At 39.4% G+C, this 22,063-nt stretch overlaps 1 protein-coding gene across 15 annotated transcripts in view; it reads left to right on the plus strand.

Annotated features, from left to right (window-relative positions):
- nrxn3a (neurexin 3a) overlaps positions 1–22,063 on the plus strand; it is a 177,105-nt gene that overhangs the window by 93,982 nt on the left and 61,060 nt on the right. For all 15 annotated transcript variants that reach the window (XR_008573310.1, XR_008573311.1, XR_008573306.1 and 12 more), the window contains exons 8-11: positions 7,691–7,984; positions 8,165–8,312; positions 10,240–10,623; positions 20,446–20,649. Coding sequence is in view for 6 of the 15 variants with exons in the window: in XM_054795478.1 (XP_054651453.1) it covers positions 7,691–7,984; positions 8,165–8,312; positions 10,240–10,623; positions 20,446–20,649 (1,030 nt within the window). In the remaining 9 variants the exon portion in view is untranslated. The remainder of the gene's footprint in view (positions 1–7,690; positions 7,985–8,164; positions 8,313–10,239; positions 10,624–20,445; positions 20,650–22,063) is intronic.

Here is a 22,063-nt window from a genome sequence, read left to right on the forward strand (position 1 = left end):
CAATGATGCTAAATGTCACACTCAGGTTGACATGTCTGCCTACATTTGCACTCACTCACTGATCGTTTGTGGTGAGCAAATGACAGAACTATATGCAGCAAATCTAGTGGCTGCAGAGCAAATAGAGCATGATGGCTGTTCTGTGCTAAACAAATGACGCCACCTTGTGGGTAACACTGTAAAAACACTCACCCCTGATATTACCTAACCATGACCAATTACATGCTCCTCACCCTTGTGACCTATTTAATCTGGACATGCTAAAAATATATTTTCATGAAAAATATATACTGACGTGGATACAATTGTTGGTACCCTTATATAAAAGAAAGAAAAACCCATATGGTCATAGAAATAGTTTAAGCTGACAAAAGTAATAATTTTTAAAAAAGCCAAAATGCATAATGACAAGCTACAAAGCTTCTATGGGACAGATCTGGGGCTTTTTGGCAAGTAACATCAGTTCTTGCAAGGCTATCAAGGCATTCTGGAGCCAAGTGTCAGAAGGCCCGGTCACAGGTCATGGCTCCTCCCTCGGGACATTTATTAGTCCGGCATGGAGAAAATCCAGTTTCCCGTCAGCAAAGCAGACAGAAGCAAAACACCAGAATAAGCATCAGTACTGTTTAAAAGAAATTCACATTATCTATGTTCAAATACATACTGTATTTGCACCACGCTATTAAAATGAGCAGCAGCAGTGTACCTGGTCATTGTACACAAATACTACACTGTGTGGCATACACGTTCAGACATTTGACCTGAAGCCATGCACCCCCCACTCCTGCTCCTACTAAAAAACATATATAAATATTGAAACGTGATTAATTGGTTAATTGATTTTACAGGAAGGACAATAATTCTGGTTCAGAAATATGTATTTTGCATGGTCAAATTTTGATGAAGGTTTTACACGAGCATTGATAAATAGATAAGTATCCGTCCTGCATATATTTTGTTTCAGCTGGATGTTGGGATCCTTCCATTTGAGCGGGTTCAACTTCAGCATTTACTTTTGTCCACTTGCAATTGCTATGATTTAAATCTGCATATATTTGATACCAAACTGAAATGGAAATTTTAACAAACATGATAATGCAGTATCCAAAGTACAAAAATACACGCAACCAGTGATAAAGCCTCATTTTCGGGGGAAGCCGCACATCCACGCACATGCATTGACAGTTTCTTCGCAGTACGAGGATTGGAACAGCTATATAAAAGAAATCTGCAAGATTAAACGCTCTTAATTTTTGAAGAAGAAATTCCAAAACTCTCGACGATGGAGGAATGGAATGAAACCATAGATAGGAATCTCAATTCCATGTTTCTCACTGATGGAACTAAAAAGGAAATCACTGACGTTGTCAAAAACATCAACTGATTGTAATGGAATCAAAATGGAAACAATTAAAAGGGTTATCAATGAGACTGTGCAACCGTTATTAGTTCGTTATATTAGTAATTTAGCATTTCAGACTGGAACATTTCCTAACAAAATGAAAATAGCTAAGTAGTTCCAATTTTCAAAAATGGAGACAAACATCAATTTACAAATTACCGACCACTTTCCATAATTACCCCAATTTTTTTTTTATTATCGAGAAGCTATTTAATAACAGGTTGGACAAATGTATTGATAAGAATAAATTCTTAGCAGGTAGCCAAGAAGGATACAGGGCTAACATTTCAACTTCTATGGCACTGATTGAAATCACGGAGGAAATTACGACTGCTATAGACCACAGAAAGTGTGCAGTTGCAGTATTCATGGATCTTACAAAAGACTTTGATACAATTAATCACAATATTTTAGCAACAAAGTTAGAAAGGTACGGAATCAGAGGATTAGTTTTGAATTAGGGCAAAAGCTACCTAGCAAACAGGAAACAATTTGTAAAGCTAGGAGAATACACATCTGCAAGTTTAAATATCATGTGTGGAGTACCCCAGGGGTCACTATTGGGACCAAAACTGTTCAATTTGTATGTCAATGACATTTGTAAAGTGACAAAGGACTTAAAGTTGGTATTATTTGCGGATGATACCACTGTCTTTTGTTCTGGGGAAAGCACATACAAGCTAATTAAAAAGGTCAAGGATGAAATGGTCATAATAAAAAAGACATGGTTTGATAAAAACAGATTATCCTTGAACTTAAGTAAAAGTAAAATAATGCTATTTGGAAATAGCAGAAAGGATACACGTACGACCAAATACAAATAGATGGAGTGGACATTGAAAGAGTGAATGAAAATAAGTTTCTGGGGATCATACTAGATGAAAAAATTTGTTGGAAATCTCATGTCAAAAATATACAACAAAAGGTGGCAAGAAATACTTCAATACTGAATCAAGCAAAATTTCTTCTTGATCAAAAACACTCCACACTCTTTACTGTTCTTTGGTATTACCATATCTAGCTTATTGTGTGGGGATATGGGGTAATAATTTTAAAAGCAATCTTCACTCACTCAGTGTACTGCAAAAAAGATCATTGAGGATAATTCATAATGCCGCGTATAGATAACATTCAAACCCTTTATTTTTAAAATCACAGATATTAAAATTTGCTGATTTAATACATTTTAAACTGCTAAAATCATGCATAAAGTTAACAACTTGTTACCCAGAAACGTCATACAGTATTTCCCTATAAGAGAGGAGAAATATGATCTTAGGAAAAAATGAAACTTAAAACACTTATATGTGAGAACAACGCTGAAAACCCACAGCATTTCATTATGCGGAATTACATTATGGATTGGATTGAACAAGGAACTCAAACAATGTACCAATGCTAAATACAAGGCAGAAGAGTCTTGAACTTGCTTTTTTTATGCTTGTCTTCATCTTATTTATTTATTAAATTGATTATTATATTTATTGTTCTGTCATGCTTGTATATTTATTATTATTTATTTATTATTACACTGATTATTATATGGAATAATATTATATGGAATACAGGAAGTGAGTAATATGTGCTGCTGTGGAACGGATGGGGGGTAGGATTAAATAAGCTTTGCTTCTTCCTACTCCTTTTGGACATGTGGAACTGTGAAATGATTCATGAGATGTTTTCCATTGTAACGTGCATGCATGTTCAAATAAAATTAAACCAAACTTATGCACAACATAAAGTCTTCGCCCCCTTCCTGATTTCTTTATTTTGCATGTTTGTCACACTTTAATGTTTCAGATCATCAAACAAATTAAATGATTAGTTAATGACTAACACAAAATGCAGTTAAAAAAAAACTTTTTAATAATTAAGAAGAAAAAAATCCAAACCTGTGTGGCCCTGTGTAAAAAAGTGATTGCCCCCTAAATCTAATAAGTGGTTGGGCCAACCTTAGGAGCAACAACTGCAATCAAGTGTTTGCGTTAACTTGCAATTCAGCCACATTGGAGGGTTTTCCAGCATGAACACCTTTTTAAGGTCATGCCACAGCATCTCAATAGGATTCAGGTCAGGACTTTGACTAGGCCACTCCAAAGTCTTCATTTGGTTTTTCTTCAGCCATTCAGAGGTGGACTTGCTGGTGTGTTTTGGATCATTGTCCTGCTGCAGAACCCTCAATAATAAAACGTTTCATTTAAAAACTGCATTTTGTGTTCAGTTGTGTTGTCATTGACTAATATTTAAATTAGTTTGACAGTCTCAAACATTTAAGTGTGACAAACATGCACAACAAATAGCATAAAAATCAGAAAATCGGAAATTGAGAGGTGGACAATATCGGCATATCGATTATCGGCAAAAAAGCCAATATCGGACATCCCTAATTATAGGGTATATGACTTCCTGGATAGTTTTTGTATATGTTTTTTTTTGTCTTTTCACTGTGTCCTCATTTGAATTAAGTATTTTGAATTAAAGTACTTGTGACTAAACTAATCAATGGATCACACCATGATGTTGCCATCTGTACTTCATAGACATAGAGAGATGATTATCAGTGGCAGGAAGAAATAAGAGAGAAGAAAGGCAGGGAGTCTTCCAGAGAAGGCATAGGGAAGGAAACAAAAACCAGATAAGTCTTGATAATGCAGTAGAAAACCTGTTTACAACCTTCTAAATATTTTTTTAACATAATTAGAGCCCTCTAGACATGAAATAATTCCCCTATAGTCACCTTTAAACTTGTATTACCCAATATAGTAGACATAATAACATAAAATAAACCATTCAAGACATAAACAAAACTCATACTCGTGTGTGTTGATGTAAATGTGTTTCAGTGTTGGACAGGAAGTGACTGGGGGGGGTTCAGAGTTGAGTTTTATCTTGGCATGGATTACGGCTGCAACAGTAGCCCGTATTTGTATTACAGATTTTTATTCTGGATTATTGTGCCTGTTGTGAGATCATTCAAACCTGCAACAAAAGCCTGTTGTTCTGGCAACGTGTGTCTCACTGAACATTACCACTACATTACTGACACCTAGTGACCAGTGTAGAATACTACATATCATCGTCGTTGAATGCGTCTTCGGAATGCCTTATATTTGTATTGTAGTTTAGTTTAGCCATTTCTATGCATGGAAATGCTTAATTTATGCAAAAAACAACACATGTGCTTCAATATGAATATTTTTTGACTAATAATAGGCCGTATTCAACCTCAAAAACAGCATGAATTATTAATGAATACATTTTTGAAAAACCGTGATAGAGCGAAGCCGCAAAATTTGGAGCACGTAGTGGTGGGGGAAGATTCTATCGTAACATTTACTGTGCTTCGTGTATTACAATTATAACTGCCTACCGTATTTCCCAATCCTCACCATATAAGAATTGATATCATGACCACTTTCAGACCAGTGTTGCCCCCTTCTCATCAAAATGTATTGCTGTCATAATTACCCTCCGCATGCACCAATCCTCTCCAAATGTACTATGGTAGGTTTGGGACCATCCATTACTTGACCACATGCACGTATTGACTCCATTGGCGCCACCTTTGTAAAAAACAAAGTAAAAACCGGTGCTTCTGCTTAAGATGCTGTGATTTCTTTTGAACCCAAGATACGTCACGTCATGTTTTTTCAGTCAGTACCACCATATTATTCTCATGTGATACTATCTTTGCCATCTGGACAGATTTAAGCGCAAAAAATATGTAAATTTCAGGAAGCAGCTGCCTTATGGTTGTCACGGTTCCTTTCAAATTAGATAGCCAAACTGGACAAGGTCACGTAGATGATAAACTGTCACAGTGTGTGAAAAGACCTCAGCACCCGGCTGATGGCAGATTGTAGGGTGCATGTCTCCATGGAGTCTGTTTCGTCTCTATTCACTTGTGTTCCAGAGATAAGTGTGGAGGGGAATAATAATAGGGCCCGCGTGAAGCCTTCGTTCTCGGCTTGATGTTTCGCGCAGATGCGGGGCCATTTTTTTTCAGCTTATATATTCACAAAAGAACAAGCCTTGAAATAGTTTAGCTGTTTGTTGTTGTTTAGAGGCCATTCTGGAATAACTGGAAGCAGAAGGCAACATTTACTAGGAATTCATGTACATTGGGGAAAATAATAAGAAGAATAATACAATTTTCCAGACTACATGTGACAGTTTTTTTCATGGTTTGGCCCGGTCCTGCGACTTATACTCCGGAGTAACTCATATATGGGTTTTTTTCACACTGACAGCCGCGACAGGGCGCTCTACGCTAGTGTGCCATTGAGTGTATTTGTTGTGTTGTTACACTTCAACGCCCCTAGATGGCACTCATGTGTTAGGCCTCTGTAGAATATGTCTGTTGTATGGAGGAGCTATCAGTTGTGCTGTCGCTATGCTAGAGACAAGATGTTGTCGCCCGCTCTGAAATAAAGCCACCCAAACGAGAGATACGTTTCTCTCTTTTTAGTTGATATATGAGGGTAGCACAGCTAGTATCTGCTACTCCTATACATGCGATACAAGAACAATGATGTCACGTGACCAGAAGTGAGCATTGACAACAAGTCTAAATAATATCTGAATATTTCGACGAACATGACTCACCTCAGTCGAGATTCTCCTCATATTTTGTTGTCTTCTACTCCATAATGAAGTAGTAATTAAGAAGCTTTATAGGGAGAAACGCATATGGCTGCATGGAGGGTGATACTGATCGATGCAAGGAGGGAGCTGAGAGTGGAAGGATGTAACAAAACAAGAAGGAATGGCAACATAGAGAGGGAAGAGAAGAGAAAAGACAATTTCCCACCCAGTTCCCAACCACCTGGAGGGATGAGTTTATTTAGTGTCAGGTCCGCTGGTGGTTATTGATAATCTCAGCCCCTCACTCACTCACTCAGACAGAACCTTGGGCGCGCAGAGTAAAAAAGATATACATATAAAAGTGAGAAATGGAAGAGGAAAGTGTGTGTTTGTGTGTGACTGTGGCCAAAATATATCCAGACAGAGGGTATTACTCTGCCCGGAGAATTAGAGGGGGAAAAAGGACCTTCAATTTTCCACTTGAGCAGATTTCAATTTGCACACACGTCCTCCCCTCCATGTCTCCATCCTATGATTATTATTGACAGCATTTAGGACTGCTGTGATAAGAGATTGGCCACTTAATTTTTTCCCTGTTTTGTTATCCTCCGTGGACACATGCTCGTACGTAAGACCAGCCGAGTCCCACTTCTGACAACAGATGTTAACACACTTCCTGTTCCTCACTTTGAAGATAAAACCAGATTATACATGTACCATTACACCCCTACCAAATGTATCAAAATAGACCCCTGAAACCTTCAATGCATGCAGCCCTCAGTGGACAAAGTCTAGGCACCCCTGCAACCGACTGTACTCAAAATGTGTACAGTCGGTTGATGTCGGTTTATTCTGCCATTTTTGGGGGGATTAATGTGGAACAAACTGTAAGAAGGACCCCCGCACGTTACAGTGTCGGATTCATGCGGTTCGTGAGCAGAGCGGTATTTATTTTTTGGAACATTTCATGTAGCTTACGATAGCACAACTATGGCACACTACAGGCTTTGGTGGACACTTTTGGTCCTTAGTGCAATCTAAGCTAATTTCCACATGCAAGTACATATATGGCTTTATGTAGGGACACTTAAGAACTGGCTTGGAACTTTTGGTAGTTAGTGCTATCTTGATAGGTGCTAGCATGCTAACTGTTACCATGTTAGCATTTTAGCTAATTTACTCAAAGCCCACTCGCCCATTAGGCAATATAGGCAAATACTAAAGGTGCCATGGCGTCCAGGGGGCCATGCTAGGTGTTACCATGCTAAAATTTAGCATGTTAACATTAATAGCATGCTAGCATTAGCAATCTAAAAATGTATAAAATAAATGCAGCACTAATATTTATGGTAGAAATCACAATTTAGGGGGAAATATGGCGCTTGGCGGAGGTCGGCGCTCTCAGAGTGTTTTTCTAGTTTACTATTGACTTGGTTTAAATTGGTTTAACTTGAACTGTAATACAACAAGGGACTCTTAGCAGAAACCTAATGCCGGGGGGTAGAAGCTGCTATACAGGTATGTGCAATAATAACAATTGTAGATGACTTTCATTTTCACTTCTAAAACACTGCCAATATATCTAGCCAATATACATCTGCAGATTTATTTTTTTTATGTTGAACCGTGGTTTTTGAGCAGCATTGTTTTTTAATCTTTCAGTACGTGAAATCTATGAATTCTTCTATTGTTTTCTCAACACAGGTGGTGTACAAGAACAATGACATTCGCCTTGAGTTGTCCCGACTTGCTCGCATTGTTGACCCTAAGATGAAGATCCAGGGTGAGGTATCCTACAAGTGTGAGAATGTGGCCACCCTGGACCCCATTTCTTTTGAGACTCCACAGGCCTATATCAGCTTGCCCAAGTGGAATACCAAGCGGATGGGATCTATCTCTTTCGATTTTCGCACTACGGAGCCCAATGGCCTCATCCTCTTCACCCATGGCATACCACAGGAGCGAAAAGATGCCGCCCGTAGTCAGAAGAATACCAAGGTCAGGCTTTCCGTGTGACTAATGTGGGATAAGAGGACCTTGCTTACAGTCTCTGTTCTTCTTCATTCATTTCATTGTTTGTTTGAGCTCACAACTCTTGTCAGTCAAGTTTGTCCGCACCAAACTAAAAATGTCTTTTCAAAATGTCTTTTTAATGCTTTTTTTTGTTGCTTTGTTCAGGTGGATTTCTTTGCAGTCGAGCTGCTGGATGGAAGCCTGTACCTGTTGTTGGACATGGGCTCAGGGACCATAAAGGTGAAGGCCACTCAGACAAAGGTCAATGATGGTGCCTGGTACCACGTGGACATCCAGAGAGATGGCCGCTCAGGTCAGTTCCATCAGAAAATGCGGTAATGTTGAACACGCTCACACGAAATTTGAATGGTATACCATGGTCCTAAGGTTCTTTCCTTTAGCCTTTCTTCCTGGTTCTTTGGACTGTCTTGCTATTGGAGAATTAGTCAATGATCAGACAATTTAAAAGGTTTTCAAATTATATCAATAAGATATAAATAAGAGCAATATATTTAGCACTGGACTCTTAGCATCACGAGGAAGATTGAAAAAGAGCACAGAATGAAAGTACACGGAGTATACAGCATTTGCCGTGCCCCTCTAGAAGGTGAAACTTAAGCTTGTGTGCCTGGAAAGTGACAGTTCAGCTGGTGTGAGTGAGAACAATGCATCTTTTGTGTGCTTCCCAGTAACTTTCCACGAGTCATACCTAAGTGTTGCACATCTCTGATTGTGCTCGATGAGTGTGTGTGCGCGCGAAAAGTTATTAGACTGACAATGTACCGAGCTATTAGACTGTATATCTATATCTAACAATAATAGTAATAACATTTGGCGCTTTTAAAGACGCTCAAAAACACTTTACAGCAGAATTAAAGATAATTCATTATAGATTGTAAAGATGAAGAATCCTTGAAGGGACAAAATTACAAAGTCACATACTGTATTAAAAGCAGTTCTGTCGAGGTGGTGTTTTAACAGTTTTTGAAAGTTGTAAGGTTCTGACACGTGCGGATGGATAGGAGGAGAGAGTTCCAGAGGGAGCGAGTGAGGAGGCGTGCAGCAGAATTCTGGATGAGTGTATGAATGACTTTGGAGGATGAACCGTAGAAGATACTGTTGAATAGTCAGTCAGTCCTTTCAAACTTGCGAGGCAGGGAACTATTCTTTACGTTATCCTACATATTACATATTACACTTAGCTCACGGGACAAAGTGGATGAAAAGCCACTGATGATGCGCTACGCTGCTGATGGGGATGTAATACAACTTCATGTCAAAAAATCCCAACTGTCTGTTTAAGTTTATCAATGCATATTTGACCAATTATAATTCATTTTTTTATTATTATTAAAATATATATTGAATGTAAAGGGAAAGGTCAGCTTCCATTATAGTCAATGAGCAATCTGGACTGAAACCAAGGGTTTGGTGCATGGTTTGCAAATCCAACAGAAAGCTGAGTGAAAATCACCAAAATGTAGTTAAGTGTAACCCCAAAAGTGATTGCCCCCTAAACTTAATAACTGGTTGGGCCACCGTTGGCAGTAACACCTGCTATGAAGAGTTTGCAATAACTTGCAATGAGTCTCTTACAGCGCTGTGGAGGGATTTTGGCCCACTCATTTTTACACAATTGTTGTAATTCAGCCACATTGGAGGTTTTTTCAAACATTAAGCGCCTTTTTAAGGTCATGCCACAGCAGGTCAGGACTTGGACTTGGACTTGGCTGCTTAAAAGTCTTCATTTTGTTTATCTTCAGCCATTCAGAGGTGGACTTGCTGGTGTGTTTTGGATCATTGTCCTGCTGCAGAACCCAAGTTGGTTTCAGCTTGAGGTCACCAACAGATGGCCGGACATTCTCCTTCAGGATTTTTTTGGTAGACAGCAGAATTCATGGTTCCATTTATCACAGCAAGTCTTCCAGCCCCAGAACATCCCACTACCACCACCATATTTTACTGTTGGTATGATGTTCTTTTTCTGAAATGCGGCGTTACTTTTACACCAGATGTAATGGGACACACACCTTCCAAAAAGTTCAACTTTTGTCTCGTCAGACCACAGAGTATTTTCCCAAAGGTCTTGGGGATCATCAAGATGTTTTCAGGTTTTGGATCCTGACCCAAAGTTTGCCTAGAATGTCTTCCTGACACCATTCCATCTATTCTATCATGATACGTGTTATCCATGTGACCTAATCTTGATGTTGACTCTCTCCCCATCATCTACCCTACAGGCACCATCTCTGTAAACAGCAGACGGACCCCATTCACAGCAAGTGGAGAGAGTGAAATCCTCGATCTGGAAGGTGATATGTACTTAGGGGGGCTTCCCACAGATCGCGCTAACCTCATTTTGCCTACGGAGCTGTGGACAGCGATGCTCAACTACGGCTATGTGGGCTGCATCCGTGATCTCTTCATTGACGGCCGAAGCAAAGACATCCGTCAGATTGCTGAAGCGCAAAATGGTGCCGGGATTAAACCTTCATGCAACAAGCAGCCTGGGAAACAGTGTGAGAGCTACCCTTGCAAGAACCGAGGTGCCTGCAAAGAAGGCTGGAATCGATTCATCTGTGACTGCACCGGCACTGGATATTGGTCCCGCACTTGTGAAAGAGGTAAATCTGAGTGTGTGCACACTTAAATCTCTTTGGCTGTGTCTCAAATTGAATACTTCCATCAGTATGCTTCAATGTGTTTACTGTGTGCACTGTGAATTTTTACATTGTAGTGCTGTCCCAAATCGATTGCAATAATGCCTTGCCACTTCGCACTTCGAATTCTTTTTGCTTTGTTTCAAAAATACAGTATCTTAAATAATAAATCATGCTATTATTAGTAAAAAATATGCATATTTAAGAAAACGTTACTTATTTTTTTGCCTAAATTAAGCATTTCAAGCACAAAAATGGCTAAATGAACAAAAATACAAATATGAGGCATTCAGAAGACACATTCATAGACATTGTGATGACATGTAGTATTCTACAATAGTCACTAGGTGTCAGTAATGTTACTGTAATGTTTGGTGAGACACACAAGCACCAGACTTGATCGCCGGAACAACAGGCTTTTATTGCAGGTTCGAATGATCTCACAACAGGCACAATAACCCCTTTTAAAAATCCCTAATAAAAACACGGGCTACTGTTAGTAACCCACGCCAAGCTCAAACTCAACTCTGAACCCCTGATGTCACTACCTGTCCTTACTGTACTATCATTACGCATGTACTGCGCAATAGTTACCCGCCTCTCCTTTGTTCACTGGGGCTGATTTAAAATAGTGTTGGTGCTTAAATGGTCCTTGAACCAGTACTTTGTATTTGTATTTTCTATCATGCAAGTTGAACAGAATAGTAGGGCTGTCAAAAATAGCTTGTTAACAGCGGTAACTAATTTATGAATGAATGAATGAATGAATAGTTCAATGTTTTTAGCGTAATTAACGCATGACCGTCATGTCAAGCCACACCTCCCTGTTATGACGGCAGACTGAAGCATAGTGTAGAGTCCCCACATGTCTGATGCTCTTTTAGAACTTTATTCTGACCTGAACACATCAACAGCAGTGCAATTCCAGCTCCAACTCGCAAACACGTCTCTAATTTGCTCAGCTTCGGAACACCACGTCCTCATTGTCACTAGACAACCGCAAGATGCTTTCAGGGACACTCTGAACATCACAATGTCTTTGTTATGCGTGTATGTGTGGTCTAAATAAACAGAAAGACAAAGAAAAACAATATGTGGATATTCTCATCACTCACTAATGTAACTCTTACTGCGGAAGTATAATTTGTTGCCTTTAAGTATACTCGGAAATCCCAGAAAATACATGTACAGTCCACTCAAAGCATGTTACGTGGTGTCTTCGAACGCAACCCCTCATTGCTCATAATAACACAGTCAAAGTGTGATCAAATGTTCTGCTACTATTAAAGAGACTAGTGTTAGGCCAGTGCATTTTCAGACATGTGGCATCTTTTAGCTTGATTAAAATTTTCAGTTCATTTGGAGCTGATACTACTTACATACTGTACATATACAATTGTGTCCTGTCAATTATCTTTATTTTAATAAAATACAGTAAAAATTGGCATATTTCACACATATTCGCACATGGTGATTAATCATGATTAATTAATTGGAAAACTGCAATTAATTTAAGATTTTAATCATTTGACAGCCCTACACAATAGTAAATTAAATGTTACTCATCTAAATAAAATTATAACAAAATAATAAATTATATCTCTGCTCAGCAAACGACACATAAAAAATATATATATATATATATATATATATATTTTTTTTTGTTGTTGTTGTTGTTTTTTTTGCCGTCAAGTGCTCAACAGATTTACTCTGCCAGAGAGAAGTGTGATATACAATTCCCCTGTTATACAGAATTTATTTGACTCAGATGCTTGTTATTAAAAATATATTTTCAAAGCTTTTCAGGAAATCTGACCTGATAGAAATATCACAATATAATATAAAAATAGGCAACATATTTAAGGATGTGCCCACACTTTGAGAACCAACCACAGGTAAAACAAAAAAAACAAAAAAAAACAAGCAATAATAATCAAGCAAAGTACAACATTGAAATTGGAATATCCAGTATGTGTCAATAGAGTCTGCAGTAACTATTTATATATGTCATACAGCTATGGAGATAAAATTGCTACTTGAACAATATAATTGCAGGAGCCCATGCCGTAAGTCCATTTATCAACTCAGCTGCTCTTACTGTCAGACCTGCAATGCAGTGAATGCATACAACCACTTTCATTCCACAGTGGTTGTCAATTCTCAGGCCCTCCTTCCTGTCACGTGCTTCTCGGCTGCTGCTTCTGAGCTGCTACCACCGTCACACGTGTCTGCAACAAACCAGTTCTAAATATATTTATGTATGATGAAGTGCAAGTATGTACATACAGTGTGTGCATCCAACTGCACCTTTGCCTGTTGTAACTGTAATAATGTAATTATTTGTACAAAAACAGCTGCAGACTCACAGCCTGTGAAATCTTCACACTGCTGCCTGAAAGAACAGTGCGAGTACATGGAGCTGATTTAAAAAAAACCCACATTATCACTGTTGAAAATTAATTAACTTGACAGCCACAAATTGCCTCATCTAACTGTTTTTTCTCCTTTTTTTTATAATCGGGCTTGTAATTAATTTCACCCCAAATCTACTTTTTACTCCTAGAGTAAACACATTTCAGGGCATCACGTTGGTCAATCTGATGGGGTGTATATTTTATCCCTAAATTACTTCCCAAGAGAAGATTTAGTCAAATGTTAAAATCTGATTATGATAAGCAGCCTAAAACAGGATTTATTTTCATTGTAATTAGCCTTGCATTTAGACAAATGAGTAACAATCTGACTTCATTTCTTAAATAAACAGTGTAACAGTCCTTGTTTAAAAACACTGGACGATACTTCATACAAGGCAGGTGCCAGAGCGCAATTATAACATGCCCAATTGTGCTATTCTAAATGAGGGCTTCTCAAGGGGAACCCCTTATAATCCTCATGCTGATTAAAAGAATTAAATACAATTCTGCCATTTATAGGCCACACATGTCTATAAGCCGCAGGTGTCCACTTCATAACATTGAATATTTACTCCACAGAAAGATGTTACACACAAAGATTTTTTAAAGTTTTGATTAAATAAATGCTTTTTTCCCGTTGTAATATAGCTAGTTAAACAGTGCCGAACAATGAGTGTAATATGACTAGTTAAACAGTAGCCAACCAGAAAAGTCATTTAGCACCGTCCTCGTCCTCCTCCTCCTCCTGGGAACTAAAACGTCATCTTAAAAGCATCACAATTGAAAACCTAATAATTCCTTCATCAGTCTCTCTCTCTCTTTCTCTCTCCCTCTTTTGTTGTCGCTCTTTAGGGCTGGGCGACATGGACCAAAACTCATATCCCGATATATTTAGGTTGAATATCGATATATGATATACTGTATATCCTGATATTTTTTTCCTCAAAGTGATTTCAGACAAAATCAAAGCCAAATATGTGTGTCAAGTTGTTTTATTAAAATAAATACTTAACATGAGGATGTTTTTTTAAATGTTAAAAAAATCTGATCTAAAAATAGCCACTAAAATAAAGTAGGCCCTTGTGTTTTTGAAAGAAATATAGAAAAAGTCAAATCTAATCTTTTTTATAACAAACCTTTAGCTATGCTGAAATCCTCAGCTAGTAAAAAAAGCATGAAAGAACAAAATATGAAGGAGGAAATTTTTAAATGTCAGGAACTCCAAAATACTTTAAATTGAACAGAAGTATTTATTAGGTCAACATTTTTAGAAGACACGAGCATGTCCTTATTTTGTGCCAGGAACACCAACCTGCCAACCTGCAACTATCTGTCTAACTTCCTTGTACCTTTGTGGCAAAGCTTGTCGTGCTAAATAATTGTGACTGCAAAGCTCACTGGACTTTATGGGTCCATTGTTTTCAGCAGGTTTTTAAATCATTTTTCCCACTGTTGCAACAGGGACCATATCTTGCAATGTGATAGGACACCACTTTGCTTTTCCTTTCATGAGGAACGCAACAGGAAAAAGAAGCAAGCAGTGAGCATGGTGTTGTGGCAGGAGTTGTGCAGCCGGCGCGTAGCTTCACACATTCCTCGTATTGGAGTTTGTGCCAAATTTGAAGGTGGTGAAAAATATGTTTTTATGCTCTGAATTCCAAGTTCCTCCAAATTACCGAGCCACTGCTTTTTCGTTGCTGATTAATTCTTCCACCACAGACGATGTCGCGTCCTCCATTTTCATCGAAGACTGCTCTGCTGGGCTTCTGCTCCACCACTTCCTCCTCCTGCATGCAAGGAGGGGGGCGGGGCAGAAGCTCGCACACAGCGCAGAGAGATGAGGGAGATACAGCGCAAATCCAGTCTATAGCGATATGAACGATATGGATGTTTTTGATATTGTGCTTCAAGTAAATATCATATATTTTAATAATATCGATATATTGCCCAGCCCTATCGCTCTTTGTTGTCTGGGCAAATTAGCCATTTAGCTTGAGCTATCCTCGTCATTCAGTCCAGCCTTTTGAAACCCATTGGTGATAGGGGATGGTTGGCGGTCTGAGTAGTCCAAACAGAAGCTATAGTAATTCTACACTTGATCAAACTTACTTAAGATGTGTCAGAGATCACTGCATAAGACTTCAAAACTTGATATAGGCTTCCACTTCACTCATTCACTTCATCATGCGAAATTTAGTTTTTAGCCATAAATTAGTCACATCAATGTACAACCCGCAGGGTACAAAGCATAAGAAAAACATAGCTCCCTCATTCATATTAGTTGATTGGTTCCAGATCTGACCACGTTAAATAAATTTCTGTTATATAGAATTCAATGTTAATAAATAAAATATTTTTTAGTTAGAGCATTGAAAACCTGTTTTTGACTTTCTAAATACGGTTTTAACATTATTAGAGCCCTGTAGACATGAAATAACACCACTCTAGGCCCCTTTACACTCCTATTAATCACTGTTTACATCACATTGCAACTCTTATGTTGCAGGGACTCAAGAAGGCCGCTAGCTAGCGAGCTAACAAGCTACCGAGCTAGCAAGCAAAGTTATGAAGCCAAAAACTTACCACTTCCACATGGAATGGGAAGATAACTTTTTTTCACTCTGTCATGTCAGACATGCCATGGCTGATTTCATGACTTTGTGCAGTGTTAAGGTAATGTAATGTAAGGCAATGTCTCAATGTTTTGTTTCATTACTGCTGCCTACTGACCAGAATACTACATATCACTTGTACATCAAGATTTTTTGAGTAATAATAGACCACAGTCTACCACAAAACAGCGATCATTTATTATTAATCAATTAATTTCTGAAAAAAAACGCGACATAGCGAGGGAGCGATAATCAAACCGCGATATTGCGAGGTGGAACTGTACACCGGAAATTATGGTAATTAACTTATTGCAAAAAACGAAATAAATAACAGGCCCCCAGCCTATGGCTCGTGGACCCCAGTTTGAGAATCCCTGTTCTAAAACACGGGGGGTTACAGAAAGTGATTTTTTGCAAAACATTTGATGCAATTTAGTTAAGATAAATGAGTATCTATCTATATTCATATAACTACAATAAAGAAGCAAGACAACAAGTACATATAAGGAATAGTGCGAGCCATGCTTTTTGCCCACCAGACAGTCCTGACTTACTGTAACTCTTATCTAGTGTTTGTCCAACTTTGTGACTTTGTTGCTTGATTTGGTGACTTAAAGTGGTCAAGTAAGCTGAATACTCACACGAGGCCATTTGTACCATGACGGACTTGGGTGAATTTCCCCCCCCTTTCCTGGGCCCCAAGGGCATGCACTCGCACAGAGCATTCATGCTTCAGCTTGCTCGTGACATCGCTTGCACACTGCAATTTCTCTGACTTTGTGTCTCATTTGGAGTGGATCTGATTATTTCTATTGTGCAAGGTGGTGTCTGTCACTCATTACCATGAGAGGAATGATGGCATTAATTAAATGACACATCTTAGCAGCATGACCAGTGCCCCGGCCCACCTCTGCTAATCATGCACAGTGTACCTGAGCACGGATCAGAGCGCTCACATAAGCTTAAAGTGTCGTGCTTTGAGTGTTAAGTGGGCCCAAGCGCGGTACGATTGGCTTTGTGTGAGTACACCCTTTACCCCTTGATTTGGCAACTTTCCCAAACCCTTTTTGGTGACTCAAATTGTCAGAAGCCACTAACTTAGCAACGTTTTGTGGTGCTTTTGAAAAATGAAATAATTACTTGATGATTTGTAAGTTGACCCCCTTACAAAGATTTTGGTGGTAGGTTTATTGTAACAGAGATAGACCGAACGTCAAAAAAAAACAAAAAACGAGAGAATGAGAGTAGAGGGGCAGACGGTAGCTTCTGAGAGAAAACAGCCACACATGGGGAAGCAGGGAGTGCCAACCACAGGGGAGTGAGAGATGGAGAAAGAGGTTAGTCACATGCAGTACTGCATGGACGGGCGCAGTCCACCTAACAATAGCTGTATCGATAGCAGCAGACGTGACATTATAAGCAAACAGAGACCAGTGGCCAACTCCTCCGTAAGAGAAGTAGCTATTGGCTGTGTTAGAAACTCTTTACAGTCGCGTACCTCTTTAGACATTTCACTTGAAGCCATGTACCCCCTACTGCTGCACACTTAAAAAACATAAACCATTTTTACATTTCATTCAATTGAAATATTAAACATACATACATACATCAGCAGGTTTTCACCGTGCAGGGATTGGAACACCAATATAATATAATAATATATATATATATAAGTATATAAGTATAAGTAAACCTTCAAGATGAAACACTCTTACTACACAACATAATCATCAAACTTACTGACTTATTCACATAACTCGCACGGAGCAATGGCGGTGTGCTCTGTGCTATGAGGCATTCAGGTGCGCTTGTAATTGTGAGCGTTAGGCGCTAATCGTTTTTCATTTTTATTCACATAACCCCGATAACAATTGGCGTACCCCTGGGGGTACACATACCCCACTTTGGGAACCGAGGTGCTAGATAATGCCGTCTGATAATTTGCATATTATTTGCATATGATGTAACAGATGCTGCAGAAAAAAAGCATACCAAGTGACAGAAAAGTGAGTAAAAACACCTTGGTTACGTTTACAAATATGATAGATTCTTGGTTTGTTCATTTCAAATTGGCCATCCCTTCATTAAAAATAAAATAACTTCTCAAATAGCCTCTCAAAGTCTTGATGCGTAATAATGGGAATCATTTGCACTTTGGATGTGGAGGGGCGTAGAGGTCCGCCATGCTCTCGGTGCGCCACGGGAGCTGACTGGAGCGATCACTCTAGTGTCTGCTTTGTGGCTGAGAGGACCTCAGAGCCCGGTGAGAACAGAAACTGCAGAACAATACGTGTTTTCATTTTTAAGCATCCAAATACCAGAAAAGTCTCCAACGACTCCATAAAAAGCTGCTAGATTTGTTGATAGTCACTTTTGAGAAAATAAATCACCAAGAGGGTTTGGAAAGTCGCCAGATTTAGCGAGAAGGTTGTCAAGTTGGCAGCACCTATGGAGATGTAGCGATAGGGAAGCTAGATCGAGAGAAGAAAGGGAAAGCTTGGTGCAGTCTCGTCCGATGGCAGCAGAGATGACCAGGACATGCCTGAGTCAGCCCTGACTATAAGCTTTACCCAAAGGTACGTTTTAAGTTTAGTTTTGAATGAAGAGAGAGTCTCTTTCCCCTTGACTGAATCAGTAAGAGGGTACCACAGGAGAGGAGCCTGACAGCTGAAGTACCTCCCATTCTATTTTAAAACACAAGTAAACGTAAGCTGTGGGAGAGCAGGATTCTACTGGGTTGGAGCTCTTTAAGGTAAAGTGGTGCCTAGCCTTTCTGTGAAAAGCATGGACTATGTTTCAGCATCAGCAAGGGGCAGGAAAATTCCATCCATACATTTTCTATGCCTCTCGTCCTCACTGGGGTCACGGGGGTATGCTGGAGCCTGACTTTTGGGCGAGAGGCAGCGTACACCCTGGACTCCAGCCATTCGCTGACCTAACATGCATGTTTTTGGAATGTGGGAGGAAACCGGAGTAACCGGAGAAAACCCACGCACACACAGGGAGAACATACCAACTCCACACAGAGATGCCCAGACAGAGATTCAGACCCAGATCTTCCCGATCTCCTGACTCTACGCTGTTGTTATCCTGTTGTATGTGAGAATTAAAGGATAGCGCCTGATTAAATGTAAGGTTCCTGACTGTGCTGCTGGGGGCGAACATAAAGCCATCTCAAGCAGCTACAGTATATAATTAGAAACCTTGCCTTTGAGGTGATGGCACCCGAGGACTATAATTTCAGTTTTATTTAGTTTGGTAGGAGTAAAGGTTACCGATCATCCAGTTCTTCAAATCTTTAAGACTCACCTGGAAGTTGGAAAGCTGGTTAGTTTAATTTGGTTTCATTGATAAATAAAGTTACTGCATAAAAGTGGAAACTAATAGAATGCTGTCTAATAATATTAGCTAATGTAAGTATATAAAGACTGAGCAGTACTCGTCCAAGCACGGATCCATGTGGGACGCCATGGCTAATTTGAACAAATACAGTCTTTATTACTAGTAGATAGAAATAGTAAATGATCCGACAAATAGGATGTGATGATGTGTTATAATATCTGTACAGTAATCCCTCGTTTATCACAGTTAATTGGTTCCAGACAATGGAGTGAATTTCCGCAAAGTACGAGTCCTTATTTATAAATGTAATATTTTCATAGTTAGAGCATAGAAATAGAGAAATAGAGCATTAGCGACCTCTAGACATGAAATAACACCCCTATAGTCACCTTTACACTCGTATTAATAAGCAATTTAAGACATGAATGAGACCTGTGCTCATGTGTGTTGCTGTAAATGTGTTCCCTTGGGGAGCTGAGTGAGGGGTGGACAGGAACTGACACTTAAGTTTTAGCTTGGCGTGGGTTACGGCCGCAACAGTAGCCCGTGTTAGGCATTATTGTGCCTGTGGTGACATAATTCAAATCTGCAATAAATGCAAGTGTGGTGTTTTTGTGTCTTACCGAACATTACAATAACATTACTGACACCTAGTGATCAGTGTTGAATATTACATATCATCACATTGTCTTTGAATGCATCTTCTGAATGCCTTATATTTGTATTTTAGTTCATTTAGCCATTTTCTATAATTAATTTATGCTGAAATTTGCCTTAATATGCAGACTTTTTATTAGATAATGTTTTTAAAAAAATGCAAATCTAAATTCGAAGTGTGAAATGGCGAGGGATTACAGAAATTGATTTGAGACAGCATTACAATATCAAAATTTGCACCCAAGGAAGTAAATACACAGTGGACACAATGTACAATATAAGTCTGCGTCCGCTGAATGCCTTCTTCTGAATATTTTCTATTTTAGTTCAGTTCGCCATATTTATGCCTGAAAATTTTTGATTGAGGACAAAAATATCTGTAATGTTTGCCTAAATATGCATATTTTTGACTAATAATAGGTGTATTCACACATACATATGAGCGGTATTTACTATTAATATATTTTCTTTAAAAATGTGATAGAGTGAAGCCACGGAATTCGAAGTTGGAAGTCACGAGGGATTACTGCGTTAGGATTGGCTGTCAATTGTGTCACATGCCGCACTAAGATTTACATTTGCCCCATTACTGACTGGCGACCAGTCCAGGGCATAGTCCGCCTTTCACCTGACATCAGCAAGGATAGACTCCAGCTCCTTGTGACCCTGAACATTGTAAATTGTAGAAGATTATATTTGAGTTTAAACCTAATCTGCAAAATTTTATTTCACACAATCGCATGTCTCGACCTCTCTTTCAGAGGCTTCGATCCTCTCCTACGATGGCAGCATGTATATGAAAGTGGTGATGCCAACCATCATGCACACTGAGGCAGAGGACGTATCTCTGCGCTTTCGCTCCCAGAGGGCCTACGGCCTCCTCATGGCCACCACCTCCCGAGACTCAGCCGACACGCTCAGGTTGGAGTTGGATGGAGGCCGCGTCAAACTCACGGTCAATCTAGGTAACGTAGGCACTCCTCTTCCATCTGTGTCCACACCTCCATTCTCTTCACAAGATGGTTTGCTGTTGAGTGCTAATCTCCCCTGTCACTGTTTTTATGATTTTGTACATATCTTTTCCTCAAAGGTTATACTTTGGTCCCACTCAGGTTTCTATTAGCTTTATCTCATTTGCATGGGTTTCAGTGTAGTTTGCACACACAGATATGCATCTACAGACTTACTGACGACTGTAACTACAGTGAACCTCAACGGACACTGGTTGATTTATATTTTGAAACATTTTTTTCCCAAAGGACATTTGTAACTGCACTCAAGTTTACATAAATATAGTTAACCTTAATTTGAAAACAATACACCACTCTCCTGCAAAATAATCCCTTGCTGCTGGAGTCTTCTCAGTCTTCATTCTTTCAACATTCCTTGCTGAAGCACTGAGGTCCTTAGACAATAAATGAGGTTACTTCTTTGATCTTTTGAGCTACGCTGATATCTTGCATGATGTGAGCAGCGGCGGCTGTCTATTTTATTGGACTAAGTGTTGCAAAAAGTCACAAAAAGCTACCTTCAAGGAAACTCCCAGCCAGAATTAGAGGTGCAATGGTACGTCATAACCTCGTAGCTCGGCTGTAAGGCTACAGTTTGGTTCATGTTCGTTTCTGTGTAGGCAGTTCATTGATTTTTAAAATGAAACATAAAACCCTGCAAACTGCAGGCAATGGAACCTTGGTTAGCATCATTCATTCGTTCCAGAAGTTCGGACTGTAACCGAAAGCCCCCGTCACACGAAGCACAAATCAAGTTTCAAAATTGTCTCCACATTTGGGAAAAGATTTGAATTCCGTTCAAATACTTATCAGGAATAAGAGTTGGTGCTTTAGGTGCTCCCTGGATTTCAGCACCTCTGTAGTGTGCACGGGGGCAGCCGGTGGTAAGTTTGGCTCCGTTTTTTCGGCATGACGTGATGTAAATTGGCAAGTGGTGATGTAAAGTGGTGAGTGATGCTGGCTTTCAACCTCTTTTCTGCGCTGCCCACTCTGGCGGCCTTTTTGGAGTTAACTGGGCTCTTTTTCCCTTGGCAGTGATGTGATGTGAATAAGGCGGCGCTGAACTCATTCCATCCCAAAGACGTATTTATAAGTTTTTATAATCTTGAACGCCTGAGTCCACCAACGTATTCTGTATTTATCATTTTTGTCCGAGAGAGGCAAAAAGAGGTGATGACGCAACTCTCCACTAATGGATTTTACTTCTGAGCACTTTCAAGCCATAAAAACGGCCACAAGGTGGCAGAAGTGCATTTGATGAGAGCTCGGCCGTGATCAAGTGAAGGGAAAGTCATACATGACAGAAAGGAGGAAGTGAGAGAACCTAGAGGAGTGTAATGTGCAGAAGGTTACGCATTGTAGGGAAATT

The sequence above is a fragment of the Dunckerocampus dactyliophorus genome, chromosome 13 (assembly GCF_027744805.1).
Source record: "Dunckerocampus dactyliophorus isolate RoL2022-P2 chromosome 13, RoL_Ddac_1.1, whole genome shotgun sequence".
Classification (NCBI taxonomy): Eukaryota; Metazoa; Chordata; class Actinopteri; order Syngnathiformes; family Syngnathidae; genus Dunckerocampus; species Dunckerocampus dactyliophorus.